The 18930-nt window shown below is 49.8% G+C and overlaps 1 protein-coding gene across 1 annotated transcript; it reads right to left on the bottom strand.

Annotated features, from left to right (window-relative positions):
- Positions 1 to 1265: 1265 nt before the first annotated feature.
- On the bottom strand, positions 1266 to 16798 carry Dio1 (iodothyronine deiodinase 1). Its single transcript, XM_052718772.1, has 4 exons — positions 16462 to 16798; positions 7149 to 7292; positions 4103 to 4302; positions 1266 to 1358 (listed from the first exon to the last, which is right to left on the bottom strand). The coding sequence occupies exons 1-4, from the start codon at positions 16796 to 16798 to the stop codon at positions 1266 to 1268; spliced, it is 774 nt and encodes a 257-aa protein (XP_052574732.1).
- Between the last annotated feature and the right edge of the window lie 2132 nt (positions 16799 to 18930).

The following is an 18930-nucleotide window of genomic DNA, read 5'->3' as shown; positions in this document are numbered from 1 at the left end:
CCTGTCTCGAAAAACAAAACAAAACAAAAAAACAAAAACAAACAAACAAAGTTAAAGTGTATCCCTCAGGGCAGAGTCAAAGAGAAGCTGTTTGCATGCTAGCGTGTTTCCTGTGTGCATTCTCTCATCGCCCGCCTTTAAAGGGACCTCGTTGGGAACAGGTAATGTCCCTTCAGCAACATTTCACAAAACAGCACACACATTTGACATGTGCTACGTGTGAGCATTCTTCTTCCAGAATGGGGTCCTCCAGCAAATGATATTGTGTCTGATGAAATCACATGTGGGCGATCATAAACAATAGATCAGGCCAACACAAGACGGAAAAGAAGATGTACAGACCACACTGACACCACTCGAAATAGACTGACAGATTTTAATTGTTAGCCTGTTGCCTCTTTTGACATTTTAAAAAATCAAGTCCCAGCGGTGTGCACTTTACACTGTGACCATCATAAGCAAATATGAAAAGAAGCAGTCACAACAGATGGACCGATGGTTGTCCATCAGTCTGACGTCATCTAACACGAAGGACCAATAAGAGACATGTGAGTCAGTGGAGCAGAGTTTCACCAGGGCCTGAATGGCAGCTTTTGCTGGTGCCTGTGATTCGGTTTGGTCAAAGTTATAAAGCTTTTAGATCAGCACCAGAGAACCAGAGAAGTAGAAGTAGATATGCGTTGCTATGGAAACACCCATCACTAACAATACCAACTGATTTCAATCTTTTGGCTAGAAAAGGGTCTCTGTGGTCTTTGGTTCCTACTTTCTCTGCCTTTAATTCCTCATCTCTCATTAACAAGTAGAAATACATCCTCTGCTTGGTACTTAAAGAAAAACTATTCAGCATTTTAAATGTCTGATTCTATGAATGGCAAATTTGGTCACCTGGATTGACTGACGGTAAAGGATGCCGTATCACCGCTCTTGACGTCATCAGAAGAGCCACTGCACTTCAGAAGTCTTCCCAGGGAGCTTGAGTGCCCTCCCGGCAGGAGATGTTGTACACTGGGTTGGTCTCTGCTGTGGGAGCAGAGCGGAGTTGCACATTCACTCTTCCTAACAGCTCAGTATTGCTTTATTTTCTGGTTGTAACAATTTGTGCAGGTTTTTGTGCTGTGACCTGCATTGCCTCCCTGGGATTTATTTGTTTAGATCAGAAAAATCTGAGCTGATAATTCACCTGGGAACACAGGTCAAAGATAAAAAGGTATCTGGACTGGGGTGAGGGAGCACCAAGCTTGGGGAGCCCTCTCGTTGGTTCCCTAGAGCTGAACCATGTGTCCAGGTGAAGGGCAAAGCTTTTCCAGGACAGCGCGGACTTCCTCTGGATTGTAGTTCCAAGGGCCAGGTTTACCCTGCAAGAGAGATGAGTCAGATGTCATCGGTCCCACCCTACAACGAATGTCGCATCTGGGGCCTGTCTGAGAGATCTGGGCTAATGATATCTACATGGGAATTGTCAGTGCAGGCAGATGCAACCTTGAGGTAGGTCATGCCACTCAGGGAAATTGTGGAGAGTGACACCAACATTTAACATGAAGAGTGGGCAGGGGGTTAGGAGGGAGGCCAGAGGCAAAATGGCAGAGGTTTAGGAGAAGGGGACCAAACCATAAGTTCTTACATCAGCCTTGACACCGAGTTCTTTCCATTCTATAGAATGCCTCTGGCTCTCCAGACCCACTGTCCTTGCTCAGGCCTCTTCATCCCAATCTGGGAAACCACAGTACTTCCTGTGCTCGGTCCCTGTTCTCTTTGTCCTCTCTCCACAGACACCAGTGATTTTTCTAAAGTGCAGATCTGATCAGATCATGCCTCATCTGTTCAAAACCTTCCTGTGGCTCTTCTTGGCCTTCAGAGTAAGATGAAATTCCCTGGTCCAGAACCAGATCCTGGCCATCTAAATGATTAATTCCCTTCCTCCTCATGCCTTACCCTAATGTGCCTCACACCTTACCCACCTGCTTCCTATATTCTCAACCAACTTCCCTCCTCACGATGGCTTGCCTGAGTCCTTGCAGCTCAAGGCACAAGCCGGCCAGATCCTCGGAAAAGCCTGTCCTTCCCCCAGAAGCTGGAAACCTGAAGTCTGAGAACTAGATCAATTCTGACACCCACGCTCTTTCATTGGTATGGTGTCCTCAACAGCTCCGGTGTTCCGACAGCAGAATCGGATTGTTGGGGATTCAGAGACTTGGCTCATAAAGTAAAATATTTACTCTCCAACTCATCAACAGAAAAGCTTCCCTGACCCCTGCTCTGGAACCGTCCAGCACTTGGCTCAACCTTACCCCCTCCCCTCCCCCCTCTCTCTCTTCCTATTCTCTATATGGAGCAAGTACTCATGGGGTCCAAAAGGAGGTATGAGAACCCCTGAAGCTGGAGTTACAGGTGGTTGTGAGCTGCCCGACCTGGAAGCTGGGAACTGAACTCAGGTCCCCTGGAAGAGCAGAACAAGCTCTTAACTGCTGAGCCATCTCTCCAGCTGTAACCTTGTTTTTTGAGACAGGGTCTCTCTCTGGTCTGGGGCTTACCAATTAGGTTAGACTTCCGGCCACAGAGCCCCAGGGATCTATCCACCTGTCTGCAATCTTGGCATCAGTAATGATATCTGTGTGCTGGGATTAAAGGCATTCACCACCGCTGCCCAATGACATCTGTGTAAAAGCTGTCAATCCAGGGTGGTTCCCATCTGTTTCCAATCCCTAGCACTGCAATTCCAAGGGCATGCCCCTGGGCTCAGCTTTTTCACGTGGGTTCTGGGTACCAAATTCAGGCCCCTGTGCCTGTGTGGCAAGCTCTTTAATGGCTGATCCATCTTTCCATCTTCACCGCTCTTCTTTGTATCTTTCTTAGCCTCGACTGTGGATGCCTTTGACATAAGTCAGGGGTCATTTTAAGTGCATTCTCTATTTCTTGTACCTGCACAGGGCCTAACCCAGATTAGGGACTCAGTGCCCAGCTTGCCTCAATAGTGCCATCAAAAGATGAGGTCTCAGGGAGAAGGGAAGATGGATCTTCTACTGTGACCCTTGCCCCCTGGGGCTCCGTCTGTAGGTTATTCTTTGTTTTACCGGCAGGCTGTAGAGCTAGCTTGTCATCTATGTGGCTAGGCATCCATAGTCTGTTCTCAAGGTTTGAAATCCCTTCAGAACTACACAATATAGCTTCTACCCTCTGGATAGGCTAATGGTGTCTGATGGGTCATGGCTATGATTACTCTCTTTATCCTAACCAGGCAGAAACCTTGAGGGGAAATGGTTGCTATGAGGCTGGCCTGACTCAGTTTCCAAATCATTTTCCTGCCTCATTTCTAGCTTCTGATCACCCGGTCCTTCTTAGCAGTGACAGCTCCAGAGCCTTCCTCTTCTGCTTGCCTGGTGACCTTGGTCAAGCTCTCCCTTCTCTGAGCATCATGAAGAAAATGGAAACATTTTCCCACTCAGCTTAAAGCCAAGGGCCACTGAGATAGTTCAGTGGGTAAATGTGCATGTTACCAAGCGGGACGACCTGAGTTTGATTGTTAAGACTCACCTGGTGAAAAGAGAAACTGACCCCCACAGGTTACACTCTGACCCCCCACACTCACAGTGGCATGCATGTGCCTTCCTTCACACATGTGAGATCAATAAAAAATGTAATTAAAAAATTAAAAATAAAGGCTGGGCATGGTGGTACATGCCTTTATTCCAGCACTTGGGAGGCAGAGGCAGGCGGATTTCTGTGAGTTCAAGGCCAGCCTGGTCTATAGAGTGAGTTCCAGGACTGCTGAAGTTATGTAGAGAGACCTTGTCTCAAAAACAAAGAAGCAGTAAAAGCTAAACAAGAAGAGATAAGGACTAGGCCAAACTCTGGATGCCGAGGCAGCCAGGAGGTTGCAGCTCTAGTCAAATGCTGGCATGTGCGTGGACACGCTTCACTCTGCACTGGGTGGAGACCAATCTCATTTTGCAGAAGAGAAAACCGGAAGGTTTTGAGGTGAAAGGACTCGCCCAGGTTACATGGTGAGAAGTAATGGAATACAGCTCTCCCTGGGCTGACATCCCCTTCTGCCCCCGTGACACCAACTCCATGCCCTTTCCCAGACCTCCTAGGTCACCACCTTGTAGCAGATCCTGCCCTCCTGTATAACATAGAGCCTCTCAGGTAGCGCTGCGTAGAGCTGGCTACTCTGGTTCCGCATTGTGTCCACCACCACAGGGCACTGGGGACTCCTGTCCAGCAGCCGGTGTGCGGCCTGCAGGCGGTCCTGGAGGCTCCGGTGCTGCCGGATGTCCACGTTGTTCTTGAAAGCCCAGCCATCTGCAGGAGGAAGGGTAGGCTGCAGCCCCACAGATGCGACATGCAGTTCCCATGGTCTAAGTCCCACCCACTTGTAACAGAAAGCTCCACATAGCAGTGCCCTGTTAGAAACTGGCCAAGTCTCCTGTCAGAGGTGCAAGGACACATGGGATCACCAGAATTCAAGTGCTACCTGGGATACTGACTGGCAGGGCAGGCCTCGGGTCTTCAATGAGACATAGTTGGACAAAGTGTTAGTGATCGTTAGCCTATGTTTGAGCCGCTGGGGGATTTGCTAGAGGAAGAGTCTGTCTAGGGGTCAGTGGCAGTGTAGCCCGCCCCCAGGATGTCAAGGTTGCTGGTGCCTCAATTGCATGTAGAGGTAAAGGTCAGAGCAGTGGTTGTCCAGGTGTGTGGTGTGTGTGTGTGTCTCCCCACCCCCCCCTTCCCCAAGAGCTTCTTAGTCACCAGAATTCCCAGCCCTGCTCTAGGCCATAGAGGAATGGGCTCTGAGCTGTGTGTTTTCACAGCCTTCTCTATGATTCTAACGTGCAAGACAGTTGAAGGACTACTACTCTGAGTGACTGAGCAGTGGTGGCGCGTGCCTTCAGTCCCAGCACTCTGTAGGCAGAGGCAGGCGGATCTCTGTGAGTTTGAGGTCAGCCTGATCTACAGAGTGAGTTCCAGGACAGCCAGGGCTACACAATGAAACCCTGTCTCGAAAGACCACCACCATCAACAACAACAACAATGATACTACTGTGGAAACTAGACCACCTCCCTCCCCTATTTCTCACCATGGTGTTCTTTCCAATATATAAATCTGTTGATGGTTGTTTTTTACCCTCCACCCAGCTCCCAAATAAATCTCACATGGAGGCTTTTTCTTAATTATAAATGTCAAGCCTTAGCTTGGCTTGTTGCTAACCAGCTTTACTTAACTTATCCTGGCTATCTTTGGCCTCAGAGGCTTTTCTCTTTCTCTGTTCCTGTATACCTTTTCTTTCCTTCTTACTCCGTGTCTGGCTGTGTAGCCGGGTGGCTCAGTGGCTGGCCCTAAAGTCCTCCTTCCTCTCTCATTCCTTCTTTTTCCCCCAGATTTCTCCTTCTATATATCTTCTCTGCCTGCCTGTCCCGCCTATCCTTTCTCCTGCCTTGACATTGGCCGTTCAGCTCTTCATTAGACCATCTGGTGTTTCAGACAGGCAAAGTAACACAGCTTCACAGAGTTAGACAAATGCAACGTAAACAAAAGTAATATATCTCAAAATAATATTCCCAACACAAATCTGCCTTTGTCACTCTCCTGCCTAGATCTTTTGATGGGCCCCTATCCCCCTCCAGCTCGATCCCGGGCTCCTTAATGCCTTTCAGCTCTAGACGTGAGCGCCTACAGGAAGGAGGAGCTGTGTGTGTCTTGTTTCACTCTTGCTGGGTCCAGCATGAGCTTGAGCAGAGACCCAGTGCTGGCTGAGTATGGCTGAGTGATTCTGCAAGGCAGCAGCTGTTGCTCTACTCTGAGGCAGAGAAACAAGTCTGAAAGTTGACCGAGGTTATATGACCAGCACATGCTAGAGTGGGAACTACACCTAAACTTTGCCTCAGACCCTTGAGCCCCTAGGATTGGTGGACTCTGGCTCTGCACACTTTCTTTCTGAAGTTCATGTCCAGTTCTGTCTGTCTCACAAAAGCAAGCATGTCAGAGCAGGAGGTGGGGAGGAAGAACTGTCTGCTGGCGGGGAGCAAGACACAGAGGTGACAGGGTCAGGACAGCACCAGGGAGCTTTTCCCCAGTGGCTCGGGTGGACAGGTCTGGGTTCTGGAAAGGGTGAGACTTGCTGGGCCTGACTTCAGGAAAAGTGCAGCAGGCCTCAGAACCAGGAGTCGGTGCTGGGGGTGATCCCGCCCCCTACTACAGCTAGAACTTGTTCTTTTGGAAATGAATGCGGGTCCTCTAGGTCAGCTCCTCCAAGTGTGGTCCCTGGGCCAGCTGCCCCGGCTCTACCTGACCACACCCCGTACCCAATAGGGTCTCCGGGTAACCTTACGGAAGTTTGAGAAGTGCCACCCTAGGATCTAATCAGCTCTGGCTAAGCTCCAGCTGTCATCTTGGAGACTGTCAACGCCCTGTCTCTTCTCAGCTAGGGAGATTACAGATCTCAGTGGCTGCCCAGGGCCTACCTCTCACAAAGAGATTCACTGTGCCTTGTGCTTGAGCTCCTGCTGCCCAAGCTGTTCCTAAAAATATATACATTCTGGAAAAGTTTAAATACGCATGAAACTACAGAGAAGCGCATGCTCGTACCCATGCACTTATTACCCCACGACATTTTAAGTTGTCCCCCAAATGTGAATGAGAAGAAGCTTCCTTGGGTAAGAGCTGTCCTGTAGCAGTGTTCATCTGAGTGTGGTCCTCACACCAGAGACAGAACCGTCACCTAGAACTCAACCCAGATCTGTGAAGGCATCTGCTTCAGCAGGGCCCCCGGGAGCATGGCGGCTCACCAAAGTTTGGTGTGCTGTGTTCCAGACAGGCCATTAATGTCTCTTTGATCTTAGGATATATCTGAATATAGCTATAGGGCACCCATTTTCATTTGCGACACCTCACGTCTCCATGCCTTGAAAACGTGCTCAAACCAGCCGCCCTCCCTTGAACCTCTGCTTATCTATGTTCCTCTTCAGACTTCTGCTCTGCGTGCCCTGGCTGCAGCAGATTGTGGAGAGAGAGGCAGAGGCAAAGCCAGTGCAGGGCTTCCCTGGCCCTCCCTCCTCGTCTCCCCCCCCACACACACACTATAAGATGGGCTTGGGGGATGGGAGAAAGAAGAGGGTGGGAAGAGTAGAGGCAGAGAGTCCTTTTGTACCTGTCGCGTGAGCTTCTTCGATGTAGATGATGAGGAAATCTGCCGTGGAGGCAAAGTCGTCTACAAGTCTCTTGAATTGGTCAAATTTCAGAAGAAATGAAGGTCAGGTGCAGCTGCCAAAATTCAGCACCAGCGGCCTGTTGCCTGCAGCAAAGGGACCATCAGGAGCTACAACCTGCACTGTTTTCTCTTGTCTGTAATGTCTTCCCTCCTGCATTCAGATCTGTTCCTTCTGTCCCTGTGGGGTGCATCCTGGGCACAGTGTAGAGCCCAAGCCTAGACAGCATGGCTAGTGGGGGCTAAGGCTGGCTTTTGTTCCCTGAGAACAGAGGTTTTGTTAGGAGTTTCGATGACCACTGTAGATGCTAGATGGTAATTAAAATAATAGAAGAATCCCTTCCCCTCAGACTGAAGTTTATAAGGTAGACAGATGTCCATCCTCTATGAGATATGATTCCTAGTATTCAGAGTGGGTAGTTACCCCCCCCCTTTTTTGAGACAAGGTCTCACTATGTAGCACTGGCTACCCCAGAACTCACTATGTAGACCAGGCTGGCCTTGAACTCATAGAGATCTGCCTCCTGAGTGCACCACCATGCCTGGCAGTTCTCTCTCAGGAAGCATCTGAAGCTTATGGACTTGCTTCAGCACCCACACACAGCAGGTCAGCAGTGGAGTTCAAATGGACACTGGCTTGTACGTCAGTGCTCTTTCTATAAAAAGTACCCCAGTTTCCTCGTGCGCAATGGACACGATGGTGCGTGCTCTGCAGGGAGCTGGAACGGTAGCTCAGTGGTTTAGAGCACTTCCTGATCTTGCACAGGTTCTGTTCTCAGCACCCACATTAGGCGGTTCACCACCACCGGCAATTCCAGTTCCAGGGATTAGGCGCCCTCTTTTGGTCTCTGAGGCACCAGGCACACAGGTGGTGCACACACATACACACAGGCACACACATACAATAAAAAAAAAACGAGTCTTCAGAGAACGCATACTTTATAGGATCGTTATGAAGATTAAGTAAACTAATGCCGATGAGGGCTTAACCTGGCACCTGGCGCAGACGAGATGCTCCGTAAATGTTCACAATTGCGAGGAACTGGTATCTACTCCTTGAGCTCTGAAGTAGTGAAACAGTGTAGAGGGTGTCCCAAAGGGAGCAGGGATGGGACCTGCTGCAACATGAAATCTTCAGAAACGAAGCTGGCGCTGCCAGATTTGCTAAACAGATTCCTGGTGCCTTCTGCGGTCTCTCTCAGCACCTGGCCTGGTGTTTTAGTTAGCTGCTGTTTAATGCCAGGCTCCCCTAAGCCCAAAGATACTGGGAGGGTGAGAGAAGCCCCCATAGTCACCGTGCAGCTCTGGGCTTTTCGTGTATCTCCCATCTCCTCCAGACTGAAACGTTCTCAGCCAGGAACATAGAAGCGGAGGCAGAAGCTCCCCCTCCTGCCTGCCCGGCCTTCTTCCCACTGGGCATTGCCTCTTCTATTCCTGGGTGTTCCAGGGACCTCCATGGGGTAGGGGCTGACTGACAAGGAGCCTCTCCCTCCAGGTCTCTCCCAGTCACTTGCCACATTGCACACTGTCAATGCCAGTTCATGACGGGGACAGCACCCTGCCATGTGACACTGGGGAGGGGTGCCCGCACTAGATCCCACCTTTCCTGTTCAGTGATCTTCCCCCTTCTGGGGCAGAAAGTGGCAGCACTCACTGCGGGAGCAGGAGGGCACAGCCAGTGATAGAAGAGTGAGTCTCAGAGGACATGTCTCAGACATTCAGAAAAAGGCTGTGCTTGTGTGGGCTGAGGGTTCAGGTCCTCAGAGCTCATCCGTTATCCCACAAGGCTTAACAACTAACTGTAGTTCCAAGGATGAAAACATGGCTGGACATAGTGGTACAAGCGTGTAGTCCCAGAACTGAGGAGACTGAGGCAGGTGATGGCTGTGAGTTTGAGACCAGTCATGTAGTGAGACCCTGTCTCACAACCCCACCCTCCTAAAGATGAAACCATGAGGAATTTCACGCTAACTTCTGCAAAATACTAACTCCCAAGCGTGAGGCCCTTCTGAGTGTGGGACCCTGTAGGAGTCCCTGGTCTTAAGCCTGTCAAGCCAGCTCTAGGCAGGAGCCTTCTTAACTCCTCAGCCAAGGCTAAGGAAAGCCCTGGGGACCTACTACTGTACCCTGAGGTTTCTATGGCTGATGCTGAAACCCTCTTGAACCCTTGTCTATTGGAGGCTGGCTGGCCCTGCACAGTGACATGACCTATGTGAGCAACCACATCTCCCAAGCTGCTCCTTGCCCCTGAAGGGTTCATACTCATCTCCCCATTTTGAGCACACTTCACATTCTACCTATAAGCATTTATTCAGCATTCACAAAACCAGGCTGGCCGCCACGGGCAGATGTCAGTACCGAAGGAGGCCATCAGGAATCTGACTCCATAGTGAGGTTTGTTTAGCAGGGAGACTGGCCACAAGCAAGTAAACAGTGAGCGTTGTGAAACTGTAATAGTGTTAGGAAAGAGATCATAAAGGAATGGTCCACTGCAGACAGGTGGGGCAGGGAGAGCCTCTGGAGAGCTGCCATTCAACGTGAGAGGTGAAGGACAGGCATGAACCAGCCCCGGGGAAAGGAAGAAGGGCATCCCAGGCGAAGCGAGTCAATGGACAAAGTCCTCGAGGAGGGACAGAGCCCAGTTTGTTTAAGGACCTGCAAGACCACTGTCTGGAACCTGGCAAGGGAGCACCAAGGGTGGAGTTGGCACAGACCGCAATGGACCAGAGCAAGGGCACTGGGTTTTATTCTAGCTGCAGTCCTGGAGCTATAAGGCAAGGGTGGTGGGTGTATGCTATGATTCTTGCCCGCCTGGTTCCTTAGTCCCTTTTTTCATTTGGAATTCTGTGTATGACTGACAAGACAGTGCCCGGCTTTGCTTTGTGGAAGACAGAAGAAGCAGGTATGCCCTCTGCCCCAGCAGCTGGGGTCAGGTAGCACTCCCCATCCAGGTCTTTGATTCTGGAGCCACTGAGATAGAAGAACTCACAGCCTGGTGGCAGTACTCAGGGGTGGTGATGGACATCCCAACTATGGTGACAGCAAGATCTGGTCTAAGTGTTGATGTTAAAGACGCCCCATACCCGAGTCTCCAGAGACCTTTAGTCTTGGGGAGCCCAAGCCCCTTCTCATATGTTCCTTTGCACTCACATGAGCATGCTGTGTGTGTGCGTGTGCGTGTGCGTGTGCGTGTGTGTGCGTGTGCGTGTGTGTGTGTGTGTGTGTGTGCGTGTGTGTGTGTGTGTGTGTGTGTGTGTGTGTGTGGTATGTGTATGTATGGTGTGTGTGGATATGTGTATGTGTATGTGTGGTGTGTGTGTGTATATGTGTGGTGTTGTGTGTATGTGTGGTATGTGTGTAGGTGTATGTGTATGTATGTATGTGTGTGTAGTATGTGTGTGTGTGTAGTATGTGTGTGTATGTGTGGTATGTGTGTGTATGTAGGTGTGTGTGTGTGTGTGTGTATGTAGGTAGGTAGATAGATGCCTGTGTGGAGGTCAGAAGATGACCACTTGCAAGAGTCTATTCTTTCTTGCTCCCACGTGGGTCCTGAGGATTGAACTCAGGTTGTCTGACTTGGCTACAGATGCTTTTACCCACTGAACCATTTTGCCAGCCCACAAGTTATTCTCTGACCTCCACACATGCATCATGGCACACTTGTGGAACACTTGTGCCCACACACATATACATATATGCACACATACATATACAAATGAATTAAAATATGTAATAAAAATTTTAAAGGAGACCAGAGTGAAGTCTGTTGCTTGCAGAGATCCTTAGCTTCATGTAGCAATCAGATTCACACTTGAAAGGCATGCTGGCTGTTGTATGGAGTGGGAAGAAGGTGGGCGGGTGGGGGGGCAGCTGGACAGAGAAGGGGAGCGTCAGCTAATGCGCAGGCGGGGGGCAGGCAGAACTGAAGGACATGCTGCTAGCTGGTGGCAGAGGGCTCCTTGGCTGGCTCCTGCTTCATGTCATCAGTTACACATCTTCCTGTTCTACACAGGATTTGAAGCAGCTTGCACATATGTTAAAATAGCAAATAGTGCCGGGCGGTGGTGGCGCACGCCTTTAATCCCAGCACTCGGGAGGCAGAGCCAGGTGGATCTCTGTGAGTTCTAGGCCAGCCTGGGCTACAGAGCGAGATCCAGGACAGGCACTAAAACTAGACAGGTTTTTTGTGAGAAACCCTGTCTCACAAAAAACCAAACCAAACCAAAAAAAAATAGCAAGTAGTAACCAAGGGACGAGACCACGGCCGTCTGAGAAGCGTAGAACAGGAGGGCAAACAGGCAAGAGGTTCTAGTTGCTCTGCGCCTTTTGAAACTCAGCTTAGTTTTTGGCAATGCTGGAGATCCAATCCAAGACCTCCAACGTGCTTGGCAAGAGTTCTACCACTGGGCTGTGTCCCGGCTACTGTGCATCCACTGTAACAGAGCTGTGCACTTGACTTTGCATGTTCTAGTGGACGAGTAAAAGGAGACGCACAAGTCGTTATAGTTTCCTAATGTGGGACCAGCGAGATGGCTCAGAATTCAGGGTGCTTGCTGCCAAGCCTGACGACCTCGGTTTGATTCCCAGAGCCCACATGGTGGAGGAGAAAAACCTGCTCCTTGGAGTTGTCCCCTGACCTCCACACATGCACTGTGGCGTGTGCATGGGCACATGTACACACACACACACACACACACACACACACACACACACACACACATAAATAAATGAATGAATAAATAAATAAACAAAGCCCCAGATTCTCAGCCTTCAGTGTGAGGGTAGGCACGCTGGGTTCTCTGCAGACACAAAGCCCTCCTCCTCTGGTTTGCAGACTGTTTTCCTAGGCGGCCCTGGGAGGTCCCAGAGTGGGGCCTTGTCCCTGACGGTTGATTGCATGATGATTCCTCACCACATGACAGGGAGGCCCAGGCCTTAGCAGGGGAGGCTCCCTGCGTAGCAGGGGAGGCCAGTCACTGACAAGCAGCTGGTCACTGGACTGTAATGACCCTGGAGAACCACTCTTCAGATAAGAAAGGTGCTTTCAGGTCAGGACCAGCTCAAAATGTTAGCCGTCTGGAATTTTTGCTTTTAATGGGCAAAACTTCAACAGGCCCCAGAAGGGACAGGACCATTTGTTGACTTATCTAGACAGTGGTCGTCATGGTGATGAGTAGCCAGGGCAAAGTCTACACTTGGTGCCATGCCGACCTGGCAGTAGAGAGAAGGATGGGTGCTCGTGACTGGCGCCTGCTAGTGTCCCCAGGCCACAGTCCACACTGTGAGGGTGTCAGGTGAGGACTCCAAGTCAGGTCTGCTGTGTTGCATAAATAGGAATCCAGTTCTAGAGCGCAGCGGGACTGGGCTCGTGTTTGTGACTCCTGGGCCAGCATGCGAGCCTCTGGCCCAGGCTCTCTCCACAGAGAACCCCCTTTTATCGTTACTAGGTAATGCCTCCTCTGTGCCCTTGGAGAGACCGCAGATCCAAGTTTGCTCTGTGCATGTGTGTGGTGCTCAGGAATGTGCGCATACTGTGCGTGTGTGTCCTTGTTCAGGGCCGTGCAGAGGACTGGAGATGGAAAGAATCTCTCTGAGGCCCCAGGGTCCCATTGGACAGGAAAAAGCAGGCCAGAAGCACAAGCTCTTGCCCCCACTCCACTGAGAACTGCTGTGTGACCCTGAACGGGTTCTTTACAACTCTGGTCCTTTGCATCTGAAACAGTGAAGGGGTTGTTTAGATTACATTATCTGTAAGGACTCACTCGCCTGGCCTCCCATTCTGTGCCTTGAAAATGAGTTCAATGTTCATATCCAAAGCATCCTTCAGAGTGTTTCAAAGGCCTGGGAGGTTTCTGAAGTATTATGGGATGTCTTTGTAATTAATAACTATTTGGAAAACCTTCCACAAAAGGAACAACGCTGTCAGGAGTATGTGTACCTCCGGGCAGGAGACGGGACGCCCTCCAGCTCTGGTCCCTGGTGACCTCAGCGGCCTCCCCTTGTACCCAGTTTCTACCGTGGGAACTCAATGGCCCCTCCCATCTCTCCTGCTCTGTTCCCTGATTCTTGTCCTCATCTGCCTCTGGTTCCAGGGCTGCTAGGCTGTCAGCTCCCCAGTGTCCTCCTGGTAGCTTTCCCAAGTCACTCAGACACAGGTGCCTTTTCCAGAACTGTCTTCTCTTCTCCAGAACTCCATCTCCTCTCCCATTCTCTCTGTCCCTCTGGTATGCTGGGGCAGAGGCCAGTGACATTCATGTCTATTCACCAATGCCAGTGACTTCAGGGCACACAGGGTCAATGTGCTGAAAGTCAACTACATTTTATAAATGCAAGGTAGGAGGTCTATCTCAGCCCCTCACATCCTTTGCTCTCTGATACAGCTCCAGAGGTCAGGGACAAACTGCACACTCCTTTTCCTTTTCTTTTTTTTTTTTAGTTTTTCCGAGACAGGGTTTCTCTGCGTAGCTTTGCGCCTTTCCTGGATCTCGCTCAGTAGACCAGGCTGGCCTCAAACTCACAGAGATCCACCTGGCTCTGCCTCCCGAGTGCTGGGATTAAAGGCGTGCGCCACCACCGCCCGACTCCTTTTCCTTTTCTTAAAAAAGGGTTTATTTATTTATTTTTGGTGTGTGTGTGTGTGTGTGTGTGTGTGTGTGTGTGTGTGTGTGTGTGTACATGTGTCTAGGTGTCTGCAGAGACTAGAAGGGGGAGGTGGATCCCCTGGAGCTAGAGCTACACGCGGTTCTGAACTGCCCAACATGGGTGCTGGGAACCAAACTCAGGCTTTCTGGAAGAGGGACAACCATTCTCTTTCACTGCTGAGCCCTCTCTCCAGTTCACCACTTCCCCCTTTCTTTATTTTAATCAGGGTCTCATGTACGACTCTCAAGGTAGCGTGACCTTGAACTTGTGATCCTCTTGCCTCGGCATCCCGAGTTCTAAGATTACGGGATCCCGTCACCGTGCCTGATTTGTTCTTATTTCTGTTCTGAGGATCGAACCCACAGCCTTGAGTATGCTAGGCAAGCACCCCACCACGGAGCCATGTCCCCAGCCAGTAGTTTTTGATACAGTTCTCATTATATAGCCCGGGCTGGCTGCTTCCCTAGTGCTGGGGCAACAGGTATTTGCCTCCATGCCTGGAAAACTGAACTCTTGTTAACTAAGAGTGGACAGGTAACTGGTACAAGCAGTTCCGTGAACTGGCCCCGAGGCAGGGTGGCTTCAGGGAACTATCTTTGATGGACACGCAGCACACTGTGCTGGTCCTCCAGTGTCTGGTACACAGAAGACACAGCACAAAAGCTGCTGTTCTCATGTCTTATTGTCAGCGCTCGTGGGCTGTTAGCTGGAGAAATTAAGGTCCTTTTCATGTTATAATTTGAAATCATTAATGAGGAGAGAGACTTGCCCTTCCTCTCCTACATTGAACATTCTCCTTCTCAGCCTACAAAAATCATATTCATTAGTTCTAAACACACTTCCTCCAGGAAGCCTTCCAAGTCTTGCAGGAAGTCAGGCCCTCCCTGACCCCTGTATTTCACAGGAACATTGAATTTGCTTGTTCTGTTCTCCTGTGCTGTGGAGCCATAAAGCCCTTGAGCCTAGGAGCAGGGTCTTGCCTGGGCTCCTGATGTCTATCTGAGGGTCTGGTGCACAGGGACCGCTCCCTGAGAAATGGGAGGAAGAGATCTGATCCTGAGTCTGATTGGCCACTCACTCATTCACTCAGTCAGTCAGCTCAGCCTCTCAGTTCTCTCCATTCCCCTTCTAGGACAAGGAGACACAGTTAGGTCAACATTTCCCAAAGGGTGGTGTTGGGAATCAGCTGAGGCTCAAAGGCTTTCCTTGAAGAGAGAGGACTGTGTGGGAGTGTGGGGTGTGGGTTATTTTACAGATCTGCTTTTTTTTTTTTAAGCCTCAGAGCCTCTCTGGACCTGTCACAGGCCCGCTTGTCCCTGTGGCATCACAGGCGCTAACCCGGGATGTGGGGGTTTCCACACTGGTTTGCCTGGGGAACTCTGTGTAGTGAAGCTTTTCTGAGGGGATTGGGTTCCAAAGAACATACTTTGAAAAGCACTGAGTTATCCCCCTGTCTCGGAGCCCAGAGGGTTAACTGAGTCAGACACAGCTCTTCCCCTGCACACACACACCCCCCCCCCCCCCGCCACCGAGAAGCTCAGCTAATGGGGAGCAGGAGTGGTGGGAGCTGGGTAGGAAGTAGCATTTTTTTGAGGGGAGGGACGGGGAGGGAAGGCTGGGTCCAGCAGGGAGAGAGCATCTCCCTCGATATAGCGATATAGCATAGCGATCTAAGGTGGAGTCTCAGAGGATGAGGCGGGAGAGCTGGGTCCTGGTGCAGAGGGGAAAGTGGCTGGCCACACAAAGGTGTTCCTAATCATTGTGTAAGCAAAGGCACATGGAAGCCAAGCTCAGGTGGGCAAAACCTCACATTGGTCTATTGGAGTTAGCATGAAGGAATCTTGGAAATAGCGATGGGGTGAACATTCCAAGCTTGACCAGGGAGGACAGTGAACACCAGGCCGAGCCCAGGGCTCCTCTGAATGCAGATGTGTGATGCTGCAGGGTGCTATGCTGGGTGGTCTTAGGAAAAAGTGATCTGGCAGCCGTTAAGTGGAGTCTGAAAAGGAACTCAAGTAGAGAGCTCTGTCAAGGAGAGGAGCAGTGAGGACTAATTAGGGTTTCCAGAACCCAAACAGACCGTATGGTGGATGGAGAAGAGGATGGAGGACTGAGAGATCTTCAACAGCTACCGTGTGCCCACATCGGACATGGAGCACTAGAGTGGGTTGGAGCTACGGTCCCCTCCTGTGGAATTTATGGGCTAGTGAGGGTGGCAGGTGAAACTTAGGAACCCACGCATAACTGCGAACCTTGAATGCTGATAAAGCAAATTTTAGGATGCTAGTCAGCCTAGAACAAGGGTAACCTGGGGAAGTCAGGGCTGGCTTCTTGCAGGAAGTGGCCCTGTATGTCAGACTGGAGGCTGAGAAGGATTTCATCAGATAAAGACGAGCTGCCTACATCCAGGGGCTGTCAAGCCAGAGTGGACGGCTTGTGAAATGAACCCTGGAGAGATGCCAGCTGAGAGAGAAAACCTCAGAGAATCCCACCACTTAGCAGGAGGCCAAGAAGCAGCCCGAGGGATGGTAGAAAATTTGGTGTTTTCCAATTCACTTCTCCACCCCACCTGCCCCCACTGCTCCAAGCCCCTGAGCCGAAACAGCCTGCTGACCTTGAATGAAATCCCAGATGTTGCACTCTTGTCCCGAGAGGCGGACCACCGTGCAGTTGGGGGCCAGCCCCCCATACTCAGCCCTGTCCTCGAGTCTCTGCCACCGGACCTTCAGGACGAACCAGAAGTACTGGATGCTGAAGAAGGTTGGGACCCAGTTGTCGGGGGAGAATCGGGGATTCCTGGCCATCCCGGTCTTTTGGCCCATGGCCAGGATGTTCTGCTTGACTCTCTCTGGGAACAGTATCATTAGCACCTTGCCCACGGCCACCTCCACGGCTACCTGCAAGAATATCCCTAGCCGCTTCAGCCATAGCCCTAGCCAGGGCAGCCTCATCTCAGCAAGGGGTAGAACTGACTCTGAGGCGGATGGAGGTGGATGGACAGACAGAGAGGCCCCAGCCAGACAACACTGGGCGGAGCTGGACAAAGGTGCAGGGCATAGTAGCCAACCCTGACAAGAGGACTGTGCCAGACAGAACAGCAGGTATTTGCTGTCAATTGGATGGAAAATTCCAAACCACAGGCACAGAGGTCTCTTTAAGTTATTATCTCCCCAAGTTCTTTGTTACCTTTTGAGAGATGCTTAGTTTCCCTCTGGGTGATTTTTTTTTTCTTTTTTAACAAACACTTGAAAAGATTACATTGAAAGGGACCTTGTTAAATCATAATGAATTCCACTATTTTGTACAATTAATATTGTACAATGGAAAATAATACAGTCATTTTTTTAATAGCAAAAAAGGGACCCTGTTAAAGATCTCTTGCTGCTGTGGTGGAGCACGCCTTTAATCCCAGCACTCAGGAGGCAGAGGCAGGTGGATCTCTGCGAGTTTGAAAGCAGCCTGATCTACAGTACAAGTATCAGGACAACAAGGGATACACAGAGAAAACTTGTCTCAAAACAAACAAGAAGTTGAAAATGCATTTAATGCAGTCAATCTATCAAGCACAATAGTAGTATATCACTTAAAATGAAATTACATTTATATACCTGTGTGTGTGTGTGTGTGTGTGTGTGTGTGTGTGTGTGTGTGTGTGTGTGTGGCAGGGGCCATGAATGCTGTAGCACATGTGTAGAGATTAGAGGGCAACTTTGGTAGTCAGTTCTCGCCTACCCTGTGGGTCCTAGGGATTGAACTCAGGTCACTGGGCTAGGTGGCAAGCACCTTTACCCACATGTACATCTTGGCACCACAGTAAAGTTAAAACCCCTAAGTGGAGCGTTATAAATTCAGCAGCGTCTTTACTCTGGGATGAGGTACCGATCCCAGCTTTTGATTTTTATTTGTGGTGCTGGTGACTGAGCTGAGGATCTCGTGCATCCTAGGTCAGTTCCACACTTGAGCTACGCCCACAGCCCTGTCTTCCGCCCCTTTTGAAGTCAGGTGTCCATTTTCTTGTTGTCTTAAGAGTTCTTGGAATATTTTACATAAGATTCTTTTTCAGAAATGTCTTTTGCAAATGCTCTTTCCCAGTCTAGGCTTGTCTTCTCGTTCTCTTGATAATTGTTTCTTTCTTCCTTCCTTTCTCCCTCCCTTCCTTCCTTCCTTCCTTCCTTCCTTCCTTCCTTCCTCCCTCCCTCCCTCCCTCCCTCCCTCCCTCCTTTTCTCTCTCTCTCTCTCTCTCTCTCTCTCTCTCTCTCTCTCTCTCCCTTTCTTTCTTTTTTGGATAATTGTTTTTCATTTGTTTGTGTTTTTGAGGCAAAATCTCCCTATGGAGCCTAGGCTGGCCTCTCTACCCTTGCTTCCCAAGTGCTGGCATTGTAGGGGTGTGCACCATACCTAGAAATACTGTATCTTTATAGTGATCTTAAAGTTGAAGAACATTAGTCCTCTGATTTTGTTCTCCTTAATTATTATGATGACTATTCGGAGATCATTTTCTGCTCCACAGAAAGTCTAGAATCGATTTGTGGATACTGTATCAGCATATAACTTCTTGGATGTAGCTCTAGGGTGTATTGAATCTGTAGGTCAACCTGAGAAGAATGAAAATCTTGGCAGTTGGGTCTTCCTGTCTCTGAAGATGGAAGACACACTGATTTCTCAGCTCTTTGATGTCTTTTGGCAGAGTTTTGTAGCTCTTGTTCACATGTCTTTAGGTTTATTTTAAGTTACTTTATTTTTTGGGGTGCTAATATAAATGATATTGTGCTTTTAATTTCATTATTCAGCTATTTGCTGATCTTAATTGTCAATTGAGAGAATCTAGGATCACTTGCGGGGGGTGCTCTAGGTTTTCCTGTTGGAGGTTATCTTGCTTGCATTAAATGATGTAGGAAGACCAGACCACTGTGGGTGGCACCATTCCCTGGCTGGGATCCTGGACTGAAAATGGAGGAATGGAACTGAGCAACAGCATGCATTCATCCTGTTCTCCTTCTTGACTATGGTTACAGTGTGACCAATTGCCTCAAGTCCCCGCTGCTATGACTTCCTTATTATGATGGACTGTAGCTAGAGTTTT

This window comes from Peromyscus californicus, unplaced genomic scaffold (assembly GCF_007827085.1).
Source record: "Peromyscus californicus insignis strain IS unplaced genomic scaffold, ASM782708v3 Scaffold_5__1_contigs__length_169319896, whole genome shotgun sequence".
Classification (NCBI taxonomy): Eukaryota; Metazoa; Chordata; class Mammalia; order Rodentia; family Cricetidae; genus Peromyscus; species Peromyscus californicus.
This window is presented reverse-complemented; position numbering and strand designations above follow the sequence as displayed.